At 42.1% G+C, this 17,298-nt stretch overlaps 1 protein-coding gene across 1 annotated transcript; it reads right to left on the reverse strand.

Annotated features, from left to right (window-relative positions):
- Positions 1–287: 287 nt before the first annotated feature.
- Positions 288–15,278, reverse strand: IL4R (interleukin 4 receptor; the record flags this gene model as incomplete). The annotated part of the gene is made up of 10 exons (XM_082006726.1): positions 288–331; positions 621–2,365; positions 2,504–2,580; positions 2,720–2,789; positions 3,407–3,506; positions 4,305–4,461; positions 5,060–5,214; positions 6,287–6,441; positions 10,909–11,050; positions 15,209–15,278. The coding sequence occupies 10 exons, from the start codon at positions 15,276–15,278 to the stop codon at positions 288–290; spliced, it is 2,715 nt and encodes a 904-aa protein (XP_081862852.1).
- Between the last annotated feature and the right edge of the window lie 2,020 nt (positions 15,279–17,298).

A 17,298-nucleotide genomic window follows, 5' to 3' on the forward strand; every position in this document is an offset into this window, starting at 1 on the left:
CTTGTAGCCCAGGGGCTTGTATCACATACTAGTTTGCCAGCCCTGCAGCAGGCATGAGCGTTTCAACACACTGAATCCATGTCTGAACTGTAGCAGCCCTCACTTCAGACAAGATTGGAAGAATAAGCAACATTTCAATTTGCCTACAGTTTATTTCCAAAGACTAGTTTGGTTCAGTCTTGGCAAGTGTGGCTAGGCTACCTTCATGTAGCAGTTGTCATCCTGGGCAAGGACTTGCAGAAGTTTCATTTTTTTCTCATTCTTCCTGTTGTTTTCCCTCAATAGTTCTACTGGTCTTTTTTTAACTGCAGGTGCCAGTCTGGAACCTTCACTGCAAATGGTGTGAGAATCAGAAGGACAGGGGTTATCCACAAAAAGAGGAGGTGACAACTTCTCTGAGACCAGGAGCTCCAAGGGCTCTGCAGCTTTTCTTTCTAAGTTTAGCCCAATGCTGTCCAGTGATTCTTCTGGTAATCTACCTGCCAAGTCACATCTGCTTACCGCATACTTTATCACCTCTTTTTTTCCCCCTACATTTCCAAGTTGCCTCAAGGGGTTGTATGCGTGGCAGTGAAAGTCACTACTTAGTCTGTTACTGCTGCTCTCTTGCTTTCCTTTACCAGCATAGTTAAAGCTGTTAGGTTTTGTCCCTTTCATAATTCTTTCTCTGCTGTTAAAATCCTGACAGTTCAGCTCTAACAAATGCAACAGATGTTTGTCTCTGCTGGTATTTTCATCTTTGCTATCACTAGACAGCTCATTACAGTTGATGATCCAAACGCTGCCATCACTGGTCTGTGTGACATTCTCACTAGAGGCTAAACCTGGGACAATGCTGCAGTCAAAACCCTGTACAATTAAACATACATGGTCATCTGCCCTCTGGTCAGGTTCAGAGATTATGGTGTCTGGAGGCGTTTCTCTCAGGTTGTTGTACAAAAGACGAATGAAGGGTTCACATAGTGACCTAGAGATAAACTCACTGTAATTGTCACAGTATGTACCATTACATTTAACTGCATTATCAAAAGGTTGATAAGCAGATAGTTGAGGTCCAGTGGGGCAAGAAATTATACTGGCTTTCTTTTGAATATTTTGATATGTTACTTGCTTATGTATTTCTTTCTCTGGTAGGAAAGCTGAAGCACTGTCATTTGCTTGTGTGGAGAAAGATGTAAAATCAGTATGTTCTGAACAAGCGTTTTGAAAATCAAGCTCAGTGCAGGGAGATCTGTAGTTGGTATAACATGTCTGATTGCTAGGGGATTGGTAAATTTGATCTCTGCAGCTAAGTTCTGGTGTCTCTGAACACTGTGTCAAAGGTGAAGAACAACACACATTTTCAAAACACAGCGTCAGGCTACTGCTAGCCATAGACTGAGACATAAGGGTGTCAAAGCTCTTATATGCAGAGCTACTTGGCTCCTTGAATGCAGACACAAGGGTGTCAAAGCTCTTGTAGGCAGAACCACAGGGGTCCTCACATGGAGACATAAGGGTGTCAAAGCTCTTGTAGGCAGAACCACAAGGCTCCACAGATGGAGTGATAAGGGCGTCAAAGCTCTTGTAGGCAGAGCTACACAGCCCCATGGACGGAGACACAAGGGTATCAAACCTCTTGTGTGCGGGGTTGCTTATTCTGTCTTTGTTGGTCCCAAAGGATGGTTTATTTGGAGATTCCTGGATCAGGATACACAAGTCATGCTGACTTTCAGAACTGCATAGAAAAAGGCTTTGATGAACCATATGTTGAAGATCTCTTGCATCCAGAGAAGCAGAATTTATGCTGGAGCTCCGATAGCCAGATTCAAAGGATTCTTCTGACTTCTTGCTGGCTGTACTACAACTGTAGGCATCTTGAGAGGCTTTGGTGAAAAGGGAGACTGTATGAGAAATATCACATGGCTGCTGACTCTGGGCTGTGCTTTCTTTTGGATTTCGCTGTGATGGATTTTCTGACTCAAGTTTCTCAAAGCTTTTATTCTCACCTGTGACGATGTCTGGGTCTCTGTCATCTGGCGTGTTGTTTTCATCTGCCAGAAGCTCAATAAACATACTAGCTAGTGCATCGTTGTGTTCAGTGTGCTTTCTGAAAGCACTGACACTGCTCTCACAAGGCTCAAACATGGTGATCTGGTCACTAGTCTCTTCCTGGCTCTCAGCCTCAATGTCTGTTAAACGTTCGCAGATTTCTATAGACTCTTCAACCAGAATTGTCTCAGGGGTTAAAACTGCACTGCTGCCTTTTGGAAACCACTCCCCAGACTTGCTGTGGCAACTGCAAGATTTCTCAACATTTCTGATGTTATCTTTTCCCTTGAAGTTTTGGCTTGACAAACTTTGAGCCAGGCAGTTCTTGCAACTTCTGTTTTTGGAAGTCAAAAGGAAAGGACAGTTAATGTTTATGTAATAGGAAACAATTTTATGCTGTAAAGCAGAGGTTGGGGGTTTTTTGGTTGTTTTGTTGGTGTTTTTTTTTTCCTTCCCCCTTTATCTTACTTACATTTGGTTTTCCGTATGACTCTGCTTTAAGTCATGGAAAGAGAACTTAATTTCATCAATGTAGCACAAAACTGAAAACTAATAAAGATACAAATGAGATTTAGGACACATGTGAATCGTATTTAGTATCCCCTGCACTAGCCAGACAATAGCAATTATTACATATTCTACTTCTAGTGATCAAGAAAAGGTATTTTTTGCCAAAACTTTAAATTACCTTGACATTTTTTACAACCAAATGGCTCTTTGCTGGATTTGGGATTTGATCCCACCATTCTTTCTTCACTCTGCAAGGGAAGAATTAAAATTGCTTTGGCTGCATTTTGGCTTCATCAGTGCACACTTCCCTCTTCTGTTCTCTCTCTCTTAGCCATCTGCATTGCAGCAACAGGAAGTGCCTGTTTGGTGCATCTCCAAGTGCTGCTTTTCATTAAACTAGTGCAAAGATGTTTATATGTTTGGTGCGTGACTGCTCTGCACAACCACAGTCACATGTTCTTCTAACCATGTTTGAAATGATGTGCAAAACAGATAGGATCCCACTTTCACATTACCACTAAAAAAAAATTTAAAAAGAAATACAAATATTTAACCATCATTGTTGGAACTCCAGCAAACACTGGGGTCCAAAACTGACAAACCCCATAACTGCAGCCTGTTTTGGATGCTACAAGAAGCCCATTCTAGTAAGATTAATAGAGAATATTCAGTTACCTATGCAGAAAATGACAGAGTGCAGCTGATTCATGTTTATAAAACATTTGCTCATAGAGAGGGAGATAACAGTGCTGAGGAAAAACAAAACATTCATTTCCTGTACTACTAGATATTCAGCTAATCAATAGCAATACTGATATCTGTGCAACCGCTACTCTATAAAACCTGTGAACAGTATGATACATACTTGGTAAAACAGAAGTAACAAATTACAGATACTGCCATGATCAGTATGCAGGATACAGGAACAGCCATCTGCAGAATGTCATCAGCTGTTACTTGGTAATCTGTTAAACAAACATACGCTTTTACATGTATATGTGCGTATAAATACAAATACTAGCAATACCAAATTCATTGCTCCTCTTTTACACCTTAAAAAATGCTCCTTTAGAGGACATAAAATAAAGCCTCCAGCAGATAACCAACAGAACATACACAGCTACCAGCGGTGGTGGTGTGTGGCAAGTCTGAAAGGTCAATGCAAGTAGTGCAGTCAGTTACTACAAGTGTTAGGAGCTGGGAGAGCCAATATGTTACTGTGAGGCCATTTGTCAGCTCTTGGGGGCAAACCTGTCACACAGTCCCTAAAATGGCATTATCATCTCCACTGTAGTGCAGCTATGCTTCCTGTCCTCTCTGTTGCTCTTCAGAGATTTTTATAAACACTCAGCCCTCTGATGGCTGAAGTATTGCTTAATTTGCAGCCTAAATGTCCCTTGTTCTTTTATACCCAGTTGCTCTTACATCAATGTTGTTCTTCAGTTTAAACATCTCTTCTCCTTCCCTGGTGTCTACTTCATGAAATGTTTATAGAGAATAAACACATCCCCTTTCAGACTTTTTTTGCCACAAGGCTAAACAATCCGATTTCCCTTGGTCTTCTCTTCCTTAGTTTCCTCAGGAGCTGCCTTTTTACATTTCGTGTCTTTGGAAGCCTTTACAGATGTATCCACAATACATTCAAAAGGATGAAGATGATGATTCCGAACTCTTGTCTGAGAGGAGAGCAGTGGGGTCTATATGATATGGTTTATAAAATTATACCACCCTTTTATCAAGCTGCTATTTGTTACAATACTTACCATAGTGAAATTCAACTCCTTCACTCCATTCGCTCCAGTAGGCTGGGTAGTCTGTATAGTTACACCTTACACTTGCAACATAATCATAGCCTCTCCTCAAGGAGCTTGCAATAATTTCAAAGCTTTTTGCCTGGTAGTTAATTGCTTTTAGAGAAACCTGAGAAGAAAGTGAGAAAGTTCACTTTGATTTCTTTATGACATGAAGTGTTAGTGACAGCAACTAAATAACAATAGTGTTACGTGTTTCAGTGACCTTTCACAAATGAGCAAATGAACGAATGTGTACCTAATCTGCTGTGTGATACTGCATTTTGTTGTCATGAGTGGGTGGTGTTTGTGACATGCCACCATGCATATTCTTCCCCTACCAGAAGAAGCCCAGCCCTGAAGTGATGGATTTTTCAGGAGGGTGTCTGAAATGCCTCAAGTGCACCACAGAGTCATGAACAGCTGCCAGCTTCCCTATGTCTAAGGAGCAAATGAAGTTCAGGTAACAGAAGCACTGTATTTTCAATCTCTGCCCTGTCTCCTGTGAGCAGCAGACCATCTTGGGGTGGCAGTCAGAAGAGTTTCAATCCTTTAAAGCACAGCTGGACCACCTTGGAGCAATGTGACCTCTGGCAAGTGTGTGATCAAGAACATTGTGGGACTTGCCCTTGCTGGCTCCTACACCATTATTCATGAAATGGTTTCAAGACTTTTCAAATGTGAAAGCTCCAGAGAGACAGAAAATTAAGAGAGTGGCTGTCTCTTACCTCTGTTGGGTGCTGCTTCCTCCAGTATTTCACTTCATAGACGACTGGCTGTCCAGAGAGCATGGATGCAGGAGAGTAGCTCTCCTCCCAGCTCAGATTAAAATTACCATTTTCAACTTTCTCAATGGCAAGATTTTTGGGGGCCCTTGGCTTAACTGTACGTTAAAAAATACAATTAAGGAGAACATGGCAATGGGAAAGCACTGATGGAGAGAAGCAGAGACACAAACATTCACCAGAGACCAGAATCTCATCGCAGTCAATGCATTTAGCCCTTTACACTATGCTGTAGCACACGGATATAGAGGCCAAAACAGGCCTACTGCAAAGTATTCATTAACAAGCACTGAATCGTCAAGCTGGCTGAACAAACTGCAAGTTCAACCTTTTGGTGCACTGGATGCAGCTTTCAGCCTGGAAAAATGTGAACAACCTGTGCCCTCACAATAGCATGCTGTGCTGCTGGGGTAGGCACAGACCTTCTGACAACTTTGCAGCCAGGCTGTCCTGGCTACCTCTCTCTTAGAAACGGATGCAGACTCCTGCTTATTCTGCTAACACGCAGCAGCAACAATCAAGTATTCTGAAAAGAACCAGCTCACTGATGCAGATGAATGCCTGCCTAAGGTATGTGAATGATTTCTCTGAGTGTTTGAGGTTACAACTGTTATGAATAAGAACACTGTTCTAAACAAACTAGGTACCTATAGAGAGAGAAACTGTATCTATGCTCTGTCCTGTGAAAGAGCAGAGTCATTAACTTTTTATCACTGGCTGTTATAATCCAACAGCAATTACTGCAAAAATCTCTGTTCAGGGGGTGATTCAAATAGCATGAAAAAATGGGAGTACGATAGAGACAGGAATGGAAGAAATTTCAGTAGGGATAGCTTGGTGTCTTTCTAGAAACTGGAAGTAGCACCTTCCTCTTCCTCCTTGAATTCTACAGCCACAAGTAAAATGCAGAAGACATGTCTAAGCCCCCAAACTGCTGATGGCTGGCAGCTGAGAGAAGACTCACTCTCTGCTTGCCCCATTACTTATACTCTTTCCTTAAGAACCTACTCCAGAACCAGGTTTCTACACCAAATGGATTTTACATTTAAGCCAGCATGGCACTTTTCACCTCTGATAAGGAAAAACTATTCCAGTGAGATGAATGAGGAGTTAGCTAGGACTGCAAAGCCCGGAACCAGATGTCCTGGTGACAAGTAAACAGTTTCTTACCAACCAGGGCTGGCGTAACACTGTAATTCCACACATCAGTCCCATTGAACTGTAGAGCTAGAATATACGTGAGGCCCGATACAAAATAATCCGGACATATTGTGCAAGTGCACCTCAAACTGTCTTTTCCATTCTCAGGGACACACACATGATTTCTGAAAAACAGGCAGAAAATGATGTGATGTTTAGAGAGCGTGGCACACTATTTCTCAAAAAGGTGAAATCAAGCCTGAATGTGTGGAGCTAATAGAATCTGACAAACATGCTCAGTTCCTAGAAATGTTTAGCACAAACAAATCCAAACCAAAACTGAACTGCCCCAAACTTCCAAACAACCTACCCTCCCCAAACACCCCTTGCCAATGTGACGCCCGTCTACAAGAAAGGCCAGAAGGAGGATCCTAGCAGATAAGCACTGCAGATTAGCATTATTCTATGCTATTATGTTAAACAGTCAAATGGACCACTATTCCTAGGCAGCTGGTAAGCTGCAAGTGTATCTTTGGGCAAGAATCTAACAATATTTAGAAGATGACAGATTTTTACTGGGAAGGGAATAAGTAAGTGTCCTAAACCCAGTTAGATCTAGGATGAATTGTCCATCCTTGGCAGCTCCAGAAGCAAAAAAATCAAATACTTGTAACAGTAAGATCTAGGTTGGTTCAAATTGAAGTTAGTACAGGGTAATCCCCTGGCTTGTGCTGCACAAAATTCAGACCAGACATCACAATGGTCCGATATGGCAGGAACATAACTCTGAATTAATCTTTTCTACTAATTTAGGTTTGGAGCACCTCCAATGCTCTGCCTAGAAGCAGCATGTAAAACGCTAAACTTGTACGCGTTCCCTGCAGACACTGTTGTTGCTGCCTTTTTCTGTCCAGCTGACCTGTTCAGAAAGTCAGCTCTGAGTCAGCTGAAGCTTGCATAGTGGGTAGGAACCAGCAAGAAAGGGGGAGTGACTGCCTGCACAGAGCAGTCCTGAGCAAAGGGGCTCAGACCAGGTTCACTCCACTGTCCCTGGCTGACCTGCCAACAGCAGCCATAAGCTCTGGGGATATCCTGATCTTGGCCACCAGAACCTTCCCTATGGCAGAGGGTGGTTTTTTGGGGTGGAAAATCCTACTCTAACATCATCAGGAGACATTTCAATGCAAGGCAGTCACTACCTCTGCAGTTTTCCCACTGGTGCTGCTCCCTGGAGTGACATGCAGTCTGGCTGAGCTTTCCCCAGCTCTGCACCTTCTTGTGTCTGTCCTCCACTGCCCATGGAACCTCTTCCATAACTTGTTTGCCCATGGAACCCTCTCCCCTGGTACCCTATCTTGTGTTGCTGTCCCATGGCAACCTTGTGCCATGCACATCTCAGCAGAGCCTGCATCAACAGCCGAGATAAATCCTGTGGGTCTACAGCCTGGAAGAGCTATCTGTGAAACTTACTGTACTGGAATAAAAGGAAGAAGGAAATATTCTGGAGCCACAGTTTGTTCCTCATGTTGGTTCGGATCAGCTGCCCTGGAAAAAAAAAAAAAACACCACAGAAAAAATGACTTAAACCCAAACAACCAATTGGTTTTCAGAGAGGAAACAATCTGGGAGGTTTCTGGAGCGTGTGGAGGATAACTTCCTGACACAGCTGGTGAGTGAGTCCACCATGGGAGGTGCCTTACTGGACCTGCTGTTTACAAACAGAGAAGGACTGGTGAGAGATGTGGTCGGAGGCCGTCTTGGGCTTAGCGACCACGACATGATAGAATTCTCAATAGTGAGCGAAGTAAGGAGAAGGGTCAGCAAAACTGCTACCATGGACTTCCGGAGGGCAGACTTTGGCCTGTTCAGGTCACTGGTTGAGAGAGTCCCTTGGGAGACAGTCCTGAAGGACAAAGGGGTCCAGGAAGGTTGGACAGTCTTCAAGAAGGAAATCTTAAAGGCGCAGGAGCAGGCAGTTCCCACGTGCCGTAAGAAGAGCTGGCGGGGAAGGCGGCCGGCCTGGCTGAACAGGGAGATTTTGCTGGGACTCAGGGAAAAGAGGAGAAGGGGCAGGCAACTCACGAAGAGTACCAGGATCTCCTTAGGTCAAGCAGGGACAAAATTAGAAAGGCAAAAGCCCAGCTAGAGCTCAGTCTGGCCACAGTTGTAAAGGATAATTAAAAATGCTTCTACAAATATACTAAAAACAAAAAGAGAGGCAAGGAGAATCTCCATCCCTTACTGGATACGGTGGGGAACATTGTCTGCAAGGACGAGGACAAGGTTGAGGTACTTAATGCCTTCTTTGTCTCAGTCTTTAATAGCCAGTCCAGGTATCTGCAGGGTATTCAGCCCCCTGAACTGGAAGATGGGGATGGAGAGCACAATAACCCGCCCATAATCCAGGAGGAAGCAGTTAAGGACCTGTTAAGCCACCTGGACACCTACAAGTCTATGGGACCTGATGGGATCCACCCAAGAGTACCGAGAGAACTGGCGGAGGAGCTTGCCAGGCCACTCTCCATCATTTATTCGTGGTCCTGGTTAACAGGGGAGGTCCCAGAAGACTGGAGGCTTGCCAATGTGACACCCGTCTACAAGAAAGGCCGGAAGGAGTATTCTGGGAACTACAGGCCTGTCAGCCTGACCTCCATACCGGGGAAGATCATGGAGCGGTTCGTCTTGAGGGTGCTCACGGGGCATATGAAGGACAACCAAGGGATCAGGCCCAGCCAGCATGGGTTCGTGAAAGGCAGGTCCTGCTTGACCAACCTGATCTCCTTCTATGACCAGGTGACCCGCCTAGTGAATGAGGGGAAGACTGTGGACATTGTCTACCTGGATTTCAGTAAAGCCTTTGACAGTGTCTCCCACAGCATTCTCCTGGAGAAACTGGTGGCCTGTGGCTTGGACGAGTTTACTCTTCATTGGGTGAAGAACTGGCTGGATGACCGAGCCCAGAGAGTTGCAGTGAACGGCGTTAAATCCGGCTGGCGGCCGGTCACAAGCAGTGTTCCCCAGGGCTCAGTTCTGGGGCCGGTCTTGTTCAATATCTTTATTGATGACCTGGATGAGGGGATCGAGTGCTGCCTCAGTAAGTTTGCAGATGACACCAAGTTGGGCAGGAGTGTTGATCTGCTGGAGGGCAGGAGGGCTCTGCAGAGAAATCTGGACAGGCTGGATCGATGTGCAGAGGCCAACTGTATGAGGTTTAGTAAGGCCAAGTTCCGGGTCCTGCACTTTGGCCACAACAACCCCATGCAACGCTCCAGGCTTGGGGAGGAGTAGCTGGAGAGCTGCCTGGTGAAAAGGGACCTGGGGGTGCTGGTTGACACCCGGCTGAATATGAGCTGGCAGTGTGCCCAGGTGGCCAAGAAGGCCAACAGCGTCCTGGCCTGTATCAGGAATAGTGTGGCCAGCAGGAGTAGGGAAGTGATTGTGCCCCTGTACTCGGCACTGGTGAGGCCGCAGCTTGAATACTGTGTTCAGTTTTGGGCTTCTCACTACAAGAAGGACATTGAGGTGCTGGAGAGCGTCCAGAGAAGGGCAACGAAGCTGGTGAGGGGGCTGGAGCACAAGTCTTATGAGGAGCGGCTGAGGGAACTGGGATTGTTTAGTCTGGAGAAGAGGAGGCTGAGGGGAGACCTTATCGCTCTCTACAACTACCTGAAAGGGGGTTTTGGTGACATGGGTGTTGGCCTCTTCTCCCAAGTAACTAATGACAGGACAAGAGGAAATGGCCTCAAGTTACGCCAGGGGAGGTTTAGATTGGATATTAGGAAAAATTTCTTCACTGAGAGGGTGGTCAGGCATTGGAACAGGCTGCCCAGGGAGGTGGTGGAGTCACCATCTCTGGAAGTGTTCAAAAAACGTGTGGATGTGGCACTTCAGGACATGGTTTAGGGAACATGGTGGCGCTGGATTAATGGTTGGACTTGATGATCTTGAAGGTCCTTTCCAACCTAGTGATTCTGTGATTCTGTATCACACAAATGAAAAGCTTGGCAGGAAAGATAGGGATTGATCCCAAGAAGAAAAATTAATACCCTTTGTCACACTTCAACCTCTGAAGGAGTGGACTGACAGCTTGCTAGTACAGGAACAGGCTTACTACAGTGTACAAAGTGATATTCTTTGGATGTCTGTGTGGAGAAATCATAGAGAGAGAAACAGGAGAACCCAGATGCATCTTCCTTTGTAGGTGATGATAACTGACCCTGCTGCAGAACAGGGACAAGAGTCTGTGCTTAAACACAAAGTTAGACTGTATGCAGAGATAACCACCTGGGCTCCAGGGGAGAGTACCTTTCACACAGGCTACAGACTGGTAAATCAGCTAAGATTTCTCCTGAAGGAGGTAAAATTTTGCATGAAATGAAGGTTGGGTAAACTCATGAGAGCCCTATCAGTGCTACAAGTAGGACCTGATCACTCCTCTGAATTAAGAGTGCAGAGAGGTCTGCAGAAGAGTAGACCACTTAACAGGGTGTGCTGTTAATTGCAGCAACTTATTTTCCGCCTGGCAAGAAGAATAATCTGGATTAAATTTTGTCGCAGACACCCATGGTAGAGGGAGGGAATCAAAGCTGATAATGGCTATAGGATATATAAAGTTCCGACAGTGGTAATGTAACATCTTATTAAACACTTACGGCAGAGAAAAAGATTCCTTCCTGTAGTAGAGTAGGAATTCTTTGGAGCAATTTGTTTGTGCAGGCACCTTCCAATGACAAACCATCTCTTTGTCATAGTCAGTGAAGCATGCAAATTCCTGTACACGACCTGCAGCCATAACTTGGGAGGAGCAGCACACAGTGGGAAGGAAAAGAATCAAAAGAATAAATTGGACTAAGCAGAAACATCAATTTTTCCATCGAAACAGAGCTACGAACTCCCTATAAATTAAGTGAAAGCACTGTTATTTTTTGTGTTCTGGATAAATGGAAAGAGATGCATGTCACCAGATGTCTCTCCTTCTGGAGACAATGCCTATGGTCTTGGAAAAGAAGGAGGTCCGCAGTAGTAATATTGAAATAGAAAGGCACAGTTCATCCAACACAGTCTTACAAGCATAGAAAAATCTGATTCTCATAGCTCTATCTGAAACACATCAACATTTAATTATAAACCAGCATCATCCTATGCATTAAATACAAAAGGTTCAAAAGCCAAAATGCAGACAATTAACAGAGTCAGACCAAGATCACTGCCTACAGGCATGTACTTGTGCATTATCTACAATGGTTTTAAGCTTCCCAAATGCATGTTCTCTGCCTCCCCAGAGCAGTTGCCCATTGCCTAGAAGGTCTTCCTGTCACAAGCTTTCTTCTAGTACACACCTTTTCTTAATGTCACTCAGTATTTCCTTTCCATTGTTGGGAGCAGCTGAGGGAACTGGGATTGTTCAGCCTGGAGAAGAGGAGGCTGAGGGGAGATCTTATCGCTCTCTACAACTACCTGAAAGGGGGTTTTGGTGACATGGGTGTTGGTCTCTTCTCCCAGCTAACTAATGACAGGACAAGAGGAAATGGCCTCAAGTTATGCCAGGGGAGGTTTAGATTGGATATTAGGAAAAATTTCTTCACCGAGAGGGTGGTCAAGCATTGGAACAGGCTGCCCAGGGAGGTGGTGGAGTCCCCATCTCTGGATTGGGGAGGAGTCCCCATCTCTTCAAAAAACGTGTGGATGTGGCGGTTCAGGACATGGTTTAGGGGACATGGTGGCGTTGGGTAATGGTTGGACTTGATGATCTTGAAGGTCCTTTCCAACCTTAGTGATTCTGCGATAGTGTTCAGAGACCTGCAGAGATTTAGTCATGTAGTTCCACGCATTCAGAGGGTACAGAAAAGCCCGAAGTCTCAATGTTTGCATTTACAATCTCTTTTCACTGGCAGTATTTAAGAAAAAAGTAGAAAACATTGGTCAAAATATCTTTGTTAGAACTGGAAAGGGAAATGGAATACACAATCCTCAGTATCCCTTCCAGCCTCATTTTCCATTATTTCACTGTACTCCACATGAGTGAAACAAGGAACAGAATAGGAGGAGCTATATGACAGTAAGGTTATGCTGTTACAAGGACTAACAGTGTGCCAGACGTGGTACTGGAATGTGATCATTTCTAAATGAAGCAGTCAGAAATAGCTAATACTTTTATCATCCCAAACAATTCTTTACCTTCTTTGATGTTTGTCTTCCCCATTATTGGTAAATATGAACAATATCTCCCTTTTCTTGCACGAGTTGTAGAGATCTAAATCCTTCTCTCCTGCTCTACATCTCAATTCCCTTTAAAAATTTAGAATAGCTTTGGCTGGTTTTTGGAATCTTACTGATATTTTTCTGATAGTTTCCTAAGGGATTCTGCTAGAAAGTTTCCTGCGGCAATTATACAAGGGCCAGTTTTGTTTACATGGCCCAGTACATTACTAACTCTCCATTCTTGTCATTTACATTGTAAATTCAAGATTAATTTGCCAACAATTCACATCTTGTAAGGTCCTTGTCCTTCAGCCACTTCTGCTTCACAGGCTTATTCTTTCCAATGGGTACCAAAGTTTCAGATTATTCCTCCAAAGCAAAAACTTTTATTGTCAAAAATACCTAATTTCATTTAATCCTTCCTACATTTCTACCTTTCCGTAGTCCACTTGTGTTATTTATTCTGATGTAACTTTGGCATACTCTAATACAGCACAGTATCTGCAAACGTAATGAACATGGTCAGATGCCTTCTAGTGGACTTGATACATAACATACAATGGGATCTACCACCAGACCCTCTGGTACTTCAGTAAAAACCTCACTCAAAGAAACACTGAATTGTTTAGTGCTGTCGGTGTATGGTCTTTCACCCTCACTAAAATCCACACATCACTTTCACTTGCCTTTCTAAAAGGCATCCCACAAAACTTGACTACCAAGTGGTCCTGGATCACTTGAGTAAGTTCAAAAACCTTAGTGAGACTCACTTCTGCAAATGAGGACGTACAGCAATGTCAAGGAATCATTTTAAAATTGTATAAAAATCATAAACTAAATTGTCTGGTATAGTGACTGGTTATAAACCTAGAACTGACTGTGGCTCACGGTTTCATTAGTGTTCAAATACTTAGAAAATGTTTTGTTGTATTTTAGTTACTAAGGGTAGATATTTATCTTGTAAATAAGAACTATCAATCCTTTCTGGATAGCAGCACCACATTTAGTTCCCTTTTGTTCTGCATGATACCTGATTCTTCAAAAAAAACCTAAGAATCATCAGAAGGGCAGCAAGTTAAAGATTAACTTCTGCAATACTGTAACAGTCACACTGCTCATTTATTTTAAAAGAGCCATTATCTATTTATCCTGTTGCTGTTGTTTATATTTGGTTGCCTTTTGTGTTTTTATTGTTAGTTTCTTTTTTTTTCCACTTGAAGATGCACTTTTAAAAGTAGTGCTAACATTTTAAACCCTTTAAAGATGAACGAAATTATTTTTCAATGTGTTAATGATCTTACACTTTCAAGAATACCTCAATTAAATGAAGCTCTTCCTGCTGTGTTAAGCTATGACTATTAGCAGCTTTACTTTATCTTGCTTTTCAGTGTCCTCATGTCTTTCCAGAATTTTAAATTATCTTCTGTATTCTTTTCCTGTGACCTTCTCTTTTCTCCATCTCTGCTACACCATATTTTTTTAAACCTCAGATATTTGAGAATTTCCTTTTGAAACCACATACAGTACAGAGTTTGTTTTCAGTTTGTGTAGTTAAAAAAGAGAACTGAAATACCATATTTCTTTTTTAATCCTCAACTAGAATACCATGCTGAAGAAACTTAAAACATGTAGTTAAGTGGGGGGGTGTGCGTCTGAAAATTAAACCTTGATAAAGATCCTTTACAGAATGTGGGATTATCTAGATTCAGATGACCCAGACAACACGCTCTTGTAAACCTTGATCCTTCTTATTAATTAAAATTGTACTATTTCACAGTACATAACAAAGTAGCTAATAAACCTTCTTTTTCAGAGACAGACTATTTTTAATTTTCTTTTAACTATTTTGGTTTGCTTTCTAAAAAAAACCCAAACAAACAAAAAAACTGCAGACTACTGTGGAACTACTTAAAAACTACAGAAAGCAGAATGTTAAGATTCCAGAGAACAAAAATGCATTGTTGGAAAACATCATTTTATATATCTAACTTGTCTTTATAATCAAGTATCATAAAAGATACAGGGGAAAAAACATTTTCATACTCAGCTTCTGCCAGCTGAACTTCAGAAAATAACCATTATATACCAAGCAGCATTAAGACTTAATGCAGTTACATGTCCTGCCAGACCAAAAGAATGGTGTAGTGAAGAACACATAGGTCACCACATGTCAGTCACCTGCCCCTGTACAGGCACAAGTCAGAGCATATAATGTCTGACAGCAAGTGCTTGCAAAATTTGTTCAAATCTTGCCAACTAAATTTTCCAACTTAGTAACTCTGCAAGCTTGAGAGCGCACAAATTGACAGATGCCCTTTAACAGCAGATCTACAGGCTCCATTTCATGAACATAATTCCCTCAAGGTGAACAGCAGTAATTCTGAAAATAAACAAATGACAGACTAGTGCTTTCTACCCTTATGGGATTTCTACAAATGTTCCTGGGTCATTGCTGAGCACCTTGTTTGCAGCAAGGTGTCCAAAAGAGATTAGATAATGGGGAAGCAGGGAGATGACTTTCCAAACCGCAGTTTCTCCTTCCTGCAAATTCCTGTTTTTTCTTGCCCATATGGAAAAGGTCAATAAAAAGAAAAAAACCTAAGAATTTATTCTAGCATATGCATATTTCTGACACTGGAAGTTACACATTTTGTATTAGTTAATTAATGGCAATAGTGTTGCTTACTAGTGATGGGAAAATGCTGTCGATAAAAAGTTCAGTATAGTAATTTTAAACATTGACAAACCTACCTTCATTTGTTGTATGTGAAAAGAAAAGGATCCACAGGGTATGCAGTGCAGCACTTTGGAGTCTTGCCATCATTGACACTGGCCAGGTTCAGTAGGACAAGCTGTGCTGAAATTCTGCCAACAGAAAACATTATTATAAGCTTACATCAGCATCCCAGTTAAGGGAAGGTGTAGTTCTTCCTACCACTCTTCCAGATGTTAGGATTCAGATGGCCTGCAGTGCCTGATCCCCCTAAAGCTTGCTCATGGAACAATGAGAAGTGTAGAAGAATAAGGATAATACAAACGAGCTAGAAGACTTTTCTGCAAAGTTTTAATTACAGATGATACTAAACTGATATTGGCAGTGGACCTAGTCCTTTACTACTAGAAAAGCAAAGCTGCTAGTACGTGAGATAGTAAAAGGGTAAGCACTAGACTAGAATCATTGACAATCGACACGTTACCAAAGCCCTATAAGTCCACTCAGGTGACAAAGAATTTAAGAACGAAGTGCCTGATCTATTGACTAAAATGTTTCCCCAAGTCCTATCACCAGTACCCAAGATAGTAATATCCTCTTGAAAAAGTTCTTAGCAAAGACCTCTGAGCGAATGCAGATTCATTAAAACAGTAAAAAATTAGAAAGAACTTGTAAAACACATACCTAATTATGACATAACCAGCACAACTTCAGATAAGGAAAATTATGCAGCTTTTACGTATTAGAATTCTTTAAGCACAGCAAAGCTGCGTAAGTAAACTAAAAACAGGTGAAATAATTAATTTAAGACTTTCAAAAAACTTATTTCCCCAAGATTCTTCTGCTGATGCAATGTAGCCACTTAGTGGAAGTTCATATTCTGGATTAGATATGGCTACCAGCTTTCATATCACTAGAAATGTATGTGATGCATTTAAAATTTGGTAGATAAAAGTCATGCTAACTCATATGGAATAACCATGACTTTGCATTCAGTATAAAGAGGAATAAAAATTGTTCAGCAGCGCATTATCTGTTAATACACAACCCTTTTGTCCCTTCCTCTTATGCTTTTAGTATTTTCTAATATCCAAGTCTGGATGCAATGTCCTTACTACCTATGCGCTACAGTTGCTTTGCTTACATCTGCGAAATTCCCAGGTGGCACATTATTTTTGATTTCAAAACCTCATGATTCTCTCTGTGTAACTGAGTAAAGAGGAGAGAACTTCTCAGAAGGCCTCCTTTAGCAGGTGAGTAGTGGTGGACTTTCTGCAGACTTTTTGTTAGATTTTGACATAGAAGAGACCATTGGTCTCTTCAGCATTTGTTGATGGTGGTTCAATACCCTCTGTTCCAACTGCAGTAGTAGAACAATCTTTGACGCTTCTAACAAATTTGAGTTTCACCAACACAGAAGACAAAATGAATTGGCGAGGGATCAGCAATTCTGCTGCAGTGTAAACTTGTGAAGTGACTAGCTTAGGAAAAATTTAATGACCTTTTGGAAGTACGCATGTGGGCACTGTATACATGTAAGGACGTGCAGCTTCAAAGGCAGGCTAACAAAGCCATATCCCCTCAAATAACTCCTCTCCCAAACTGGGAAGACTCTCAAGCACAGCTGATGAATACTTGTTGTCAAATATTCAAATAGCATAAACACAAGGAAGGCAACAGCCAGACTCTTTCTCAGCTGAGTAAGGGACAGAAAAATCACTTTTTTTATAAAGACAAACATGCCTTTCACTGATAAATATATCTACATAAATCAAACTATCATGAAACGTAGCAATAGAATCTTAATTTTTTTCAATATATTTAGATAGAAGTACTAGCACTTCACTTATGATCAATCTTTACTTCAGATTCAGCTCCAAGGCAATTACCTCATAATCCAAGTTTACGCACTTGTCAGAAAAGTCATGTTTAATGATACTGTATTTCTTCCATTCTTACATGCATGACTGACCACTCTTTAAAACAAGCTTCTACAGATTAAACACAGAAAATTTCAATCTTAGAGGTTAAGGGATAACACTGTTAGTGAAAACAGAAGATTAGATTGGAAACTCTTTTGTGACCTTCTCTGAGGCAGTTACTGCTCATCTAGTAATAAAGGACATAC

Source organism: Phaethon aethereus (assembly GCF_964289735.1).
Source record: "Phaethon aethereus genome assembly, chromosome: 15".
Taxonomy (NCBI): Eukaryota; Metazoa; Chordata; class Aves; order Phaethontiformes; family Phaethontidae; genus Phaethon; species Phaethon aethereus.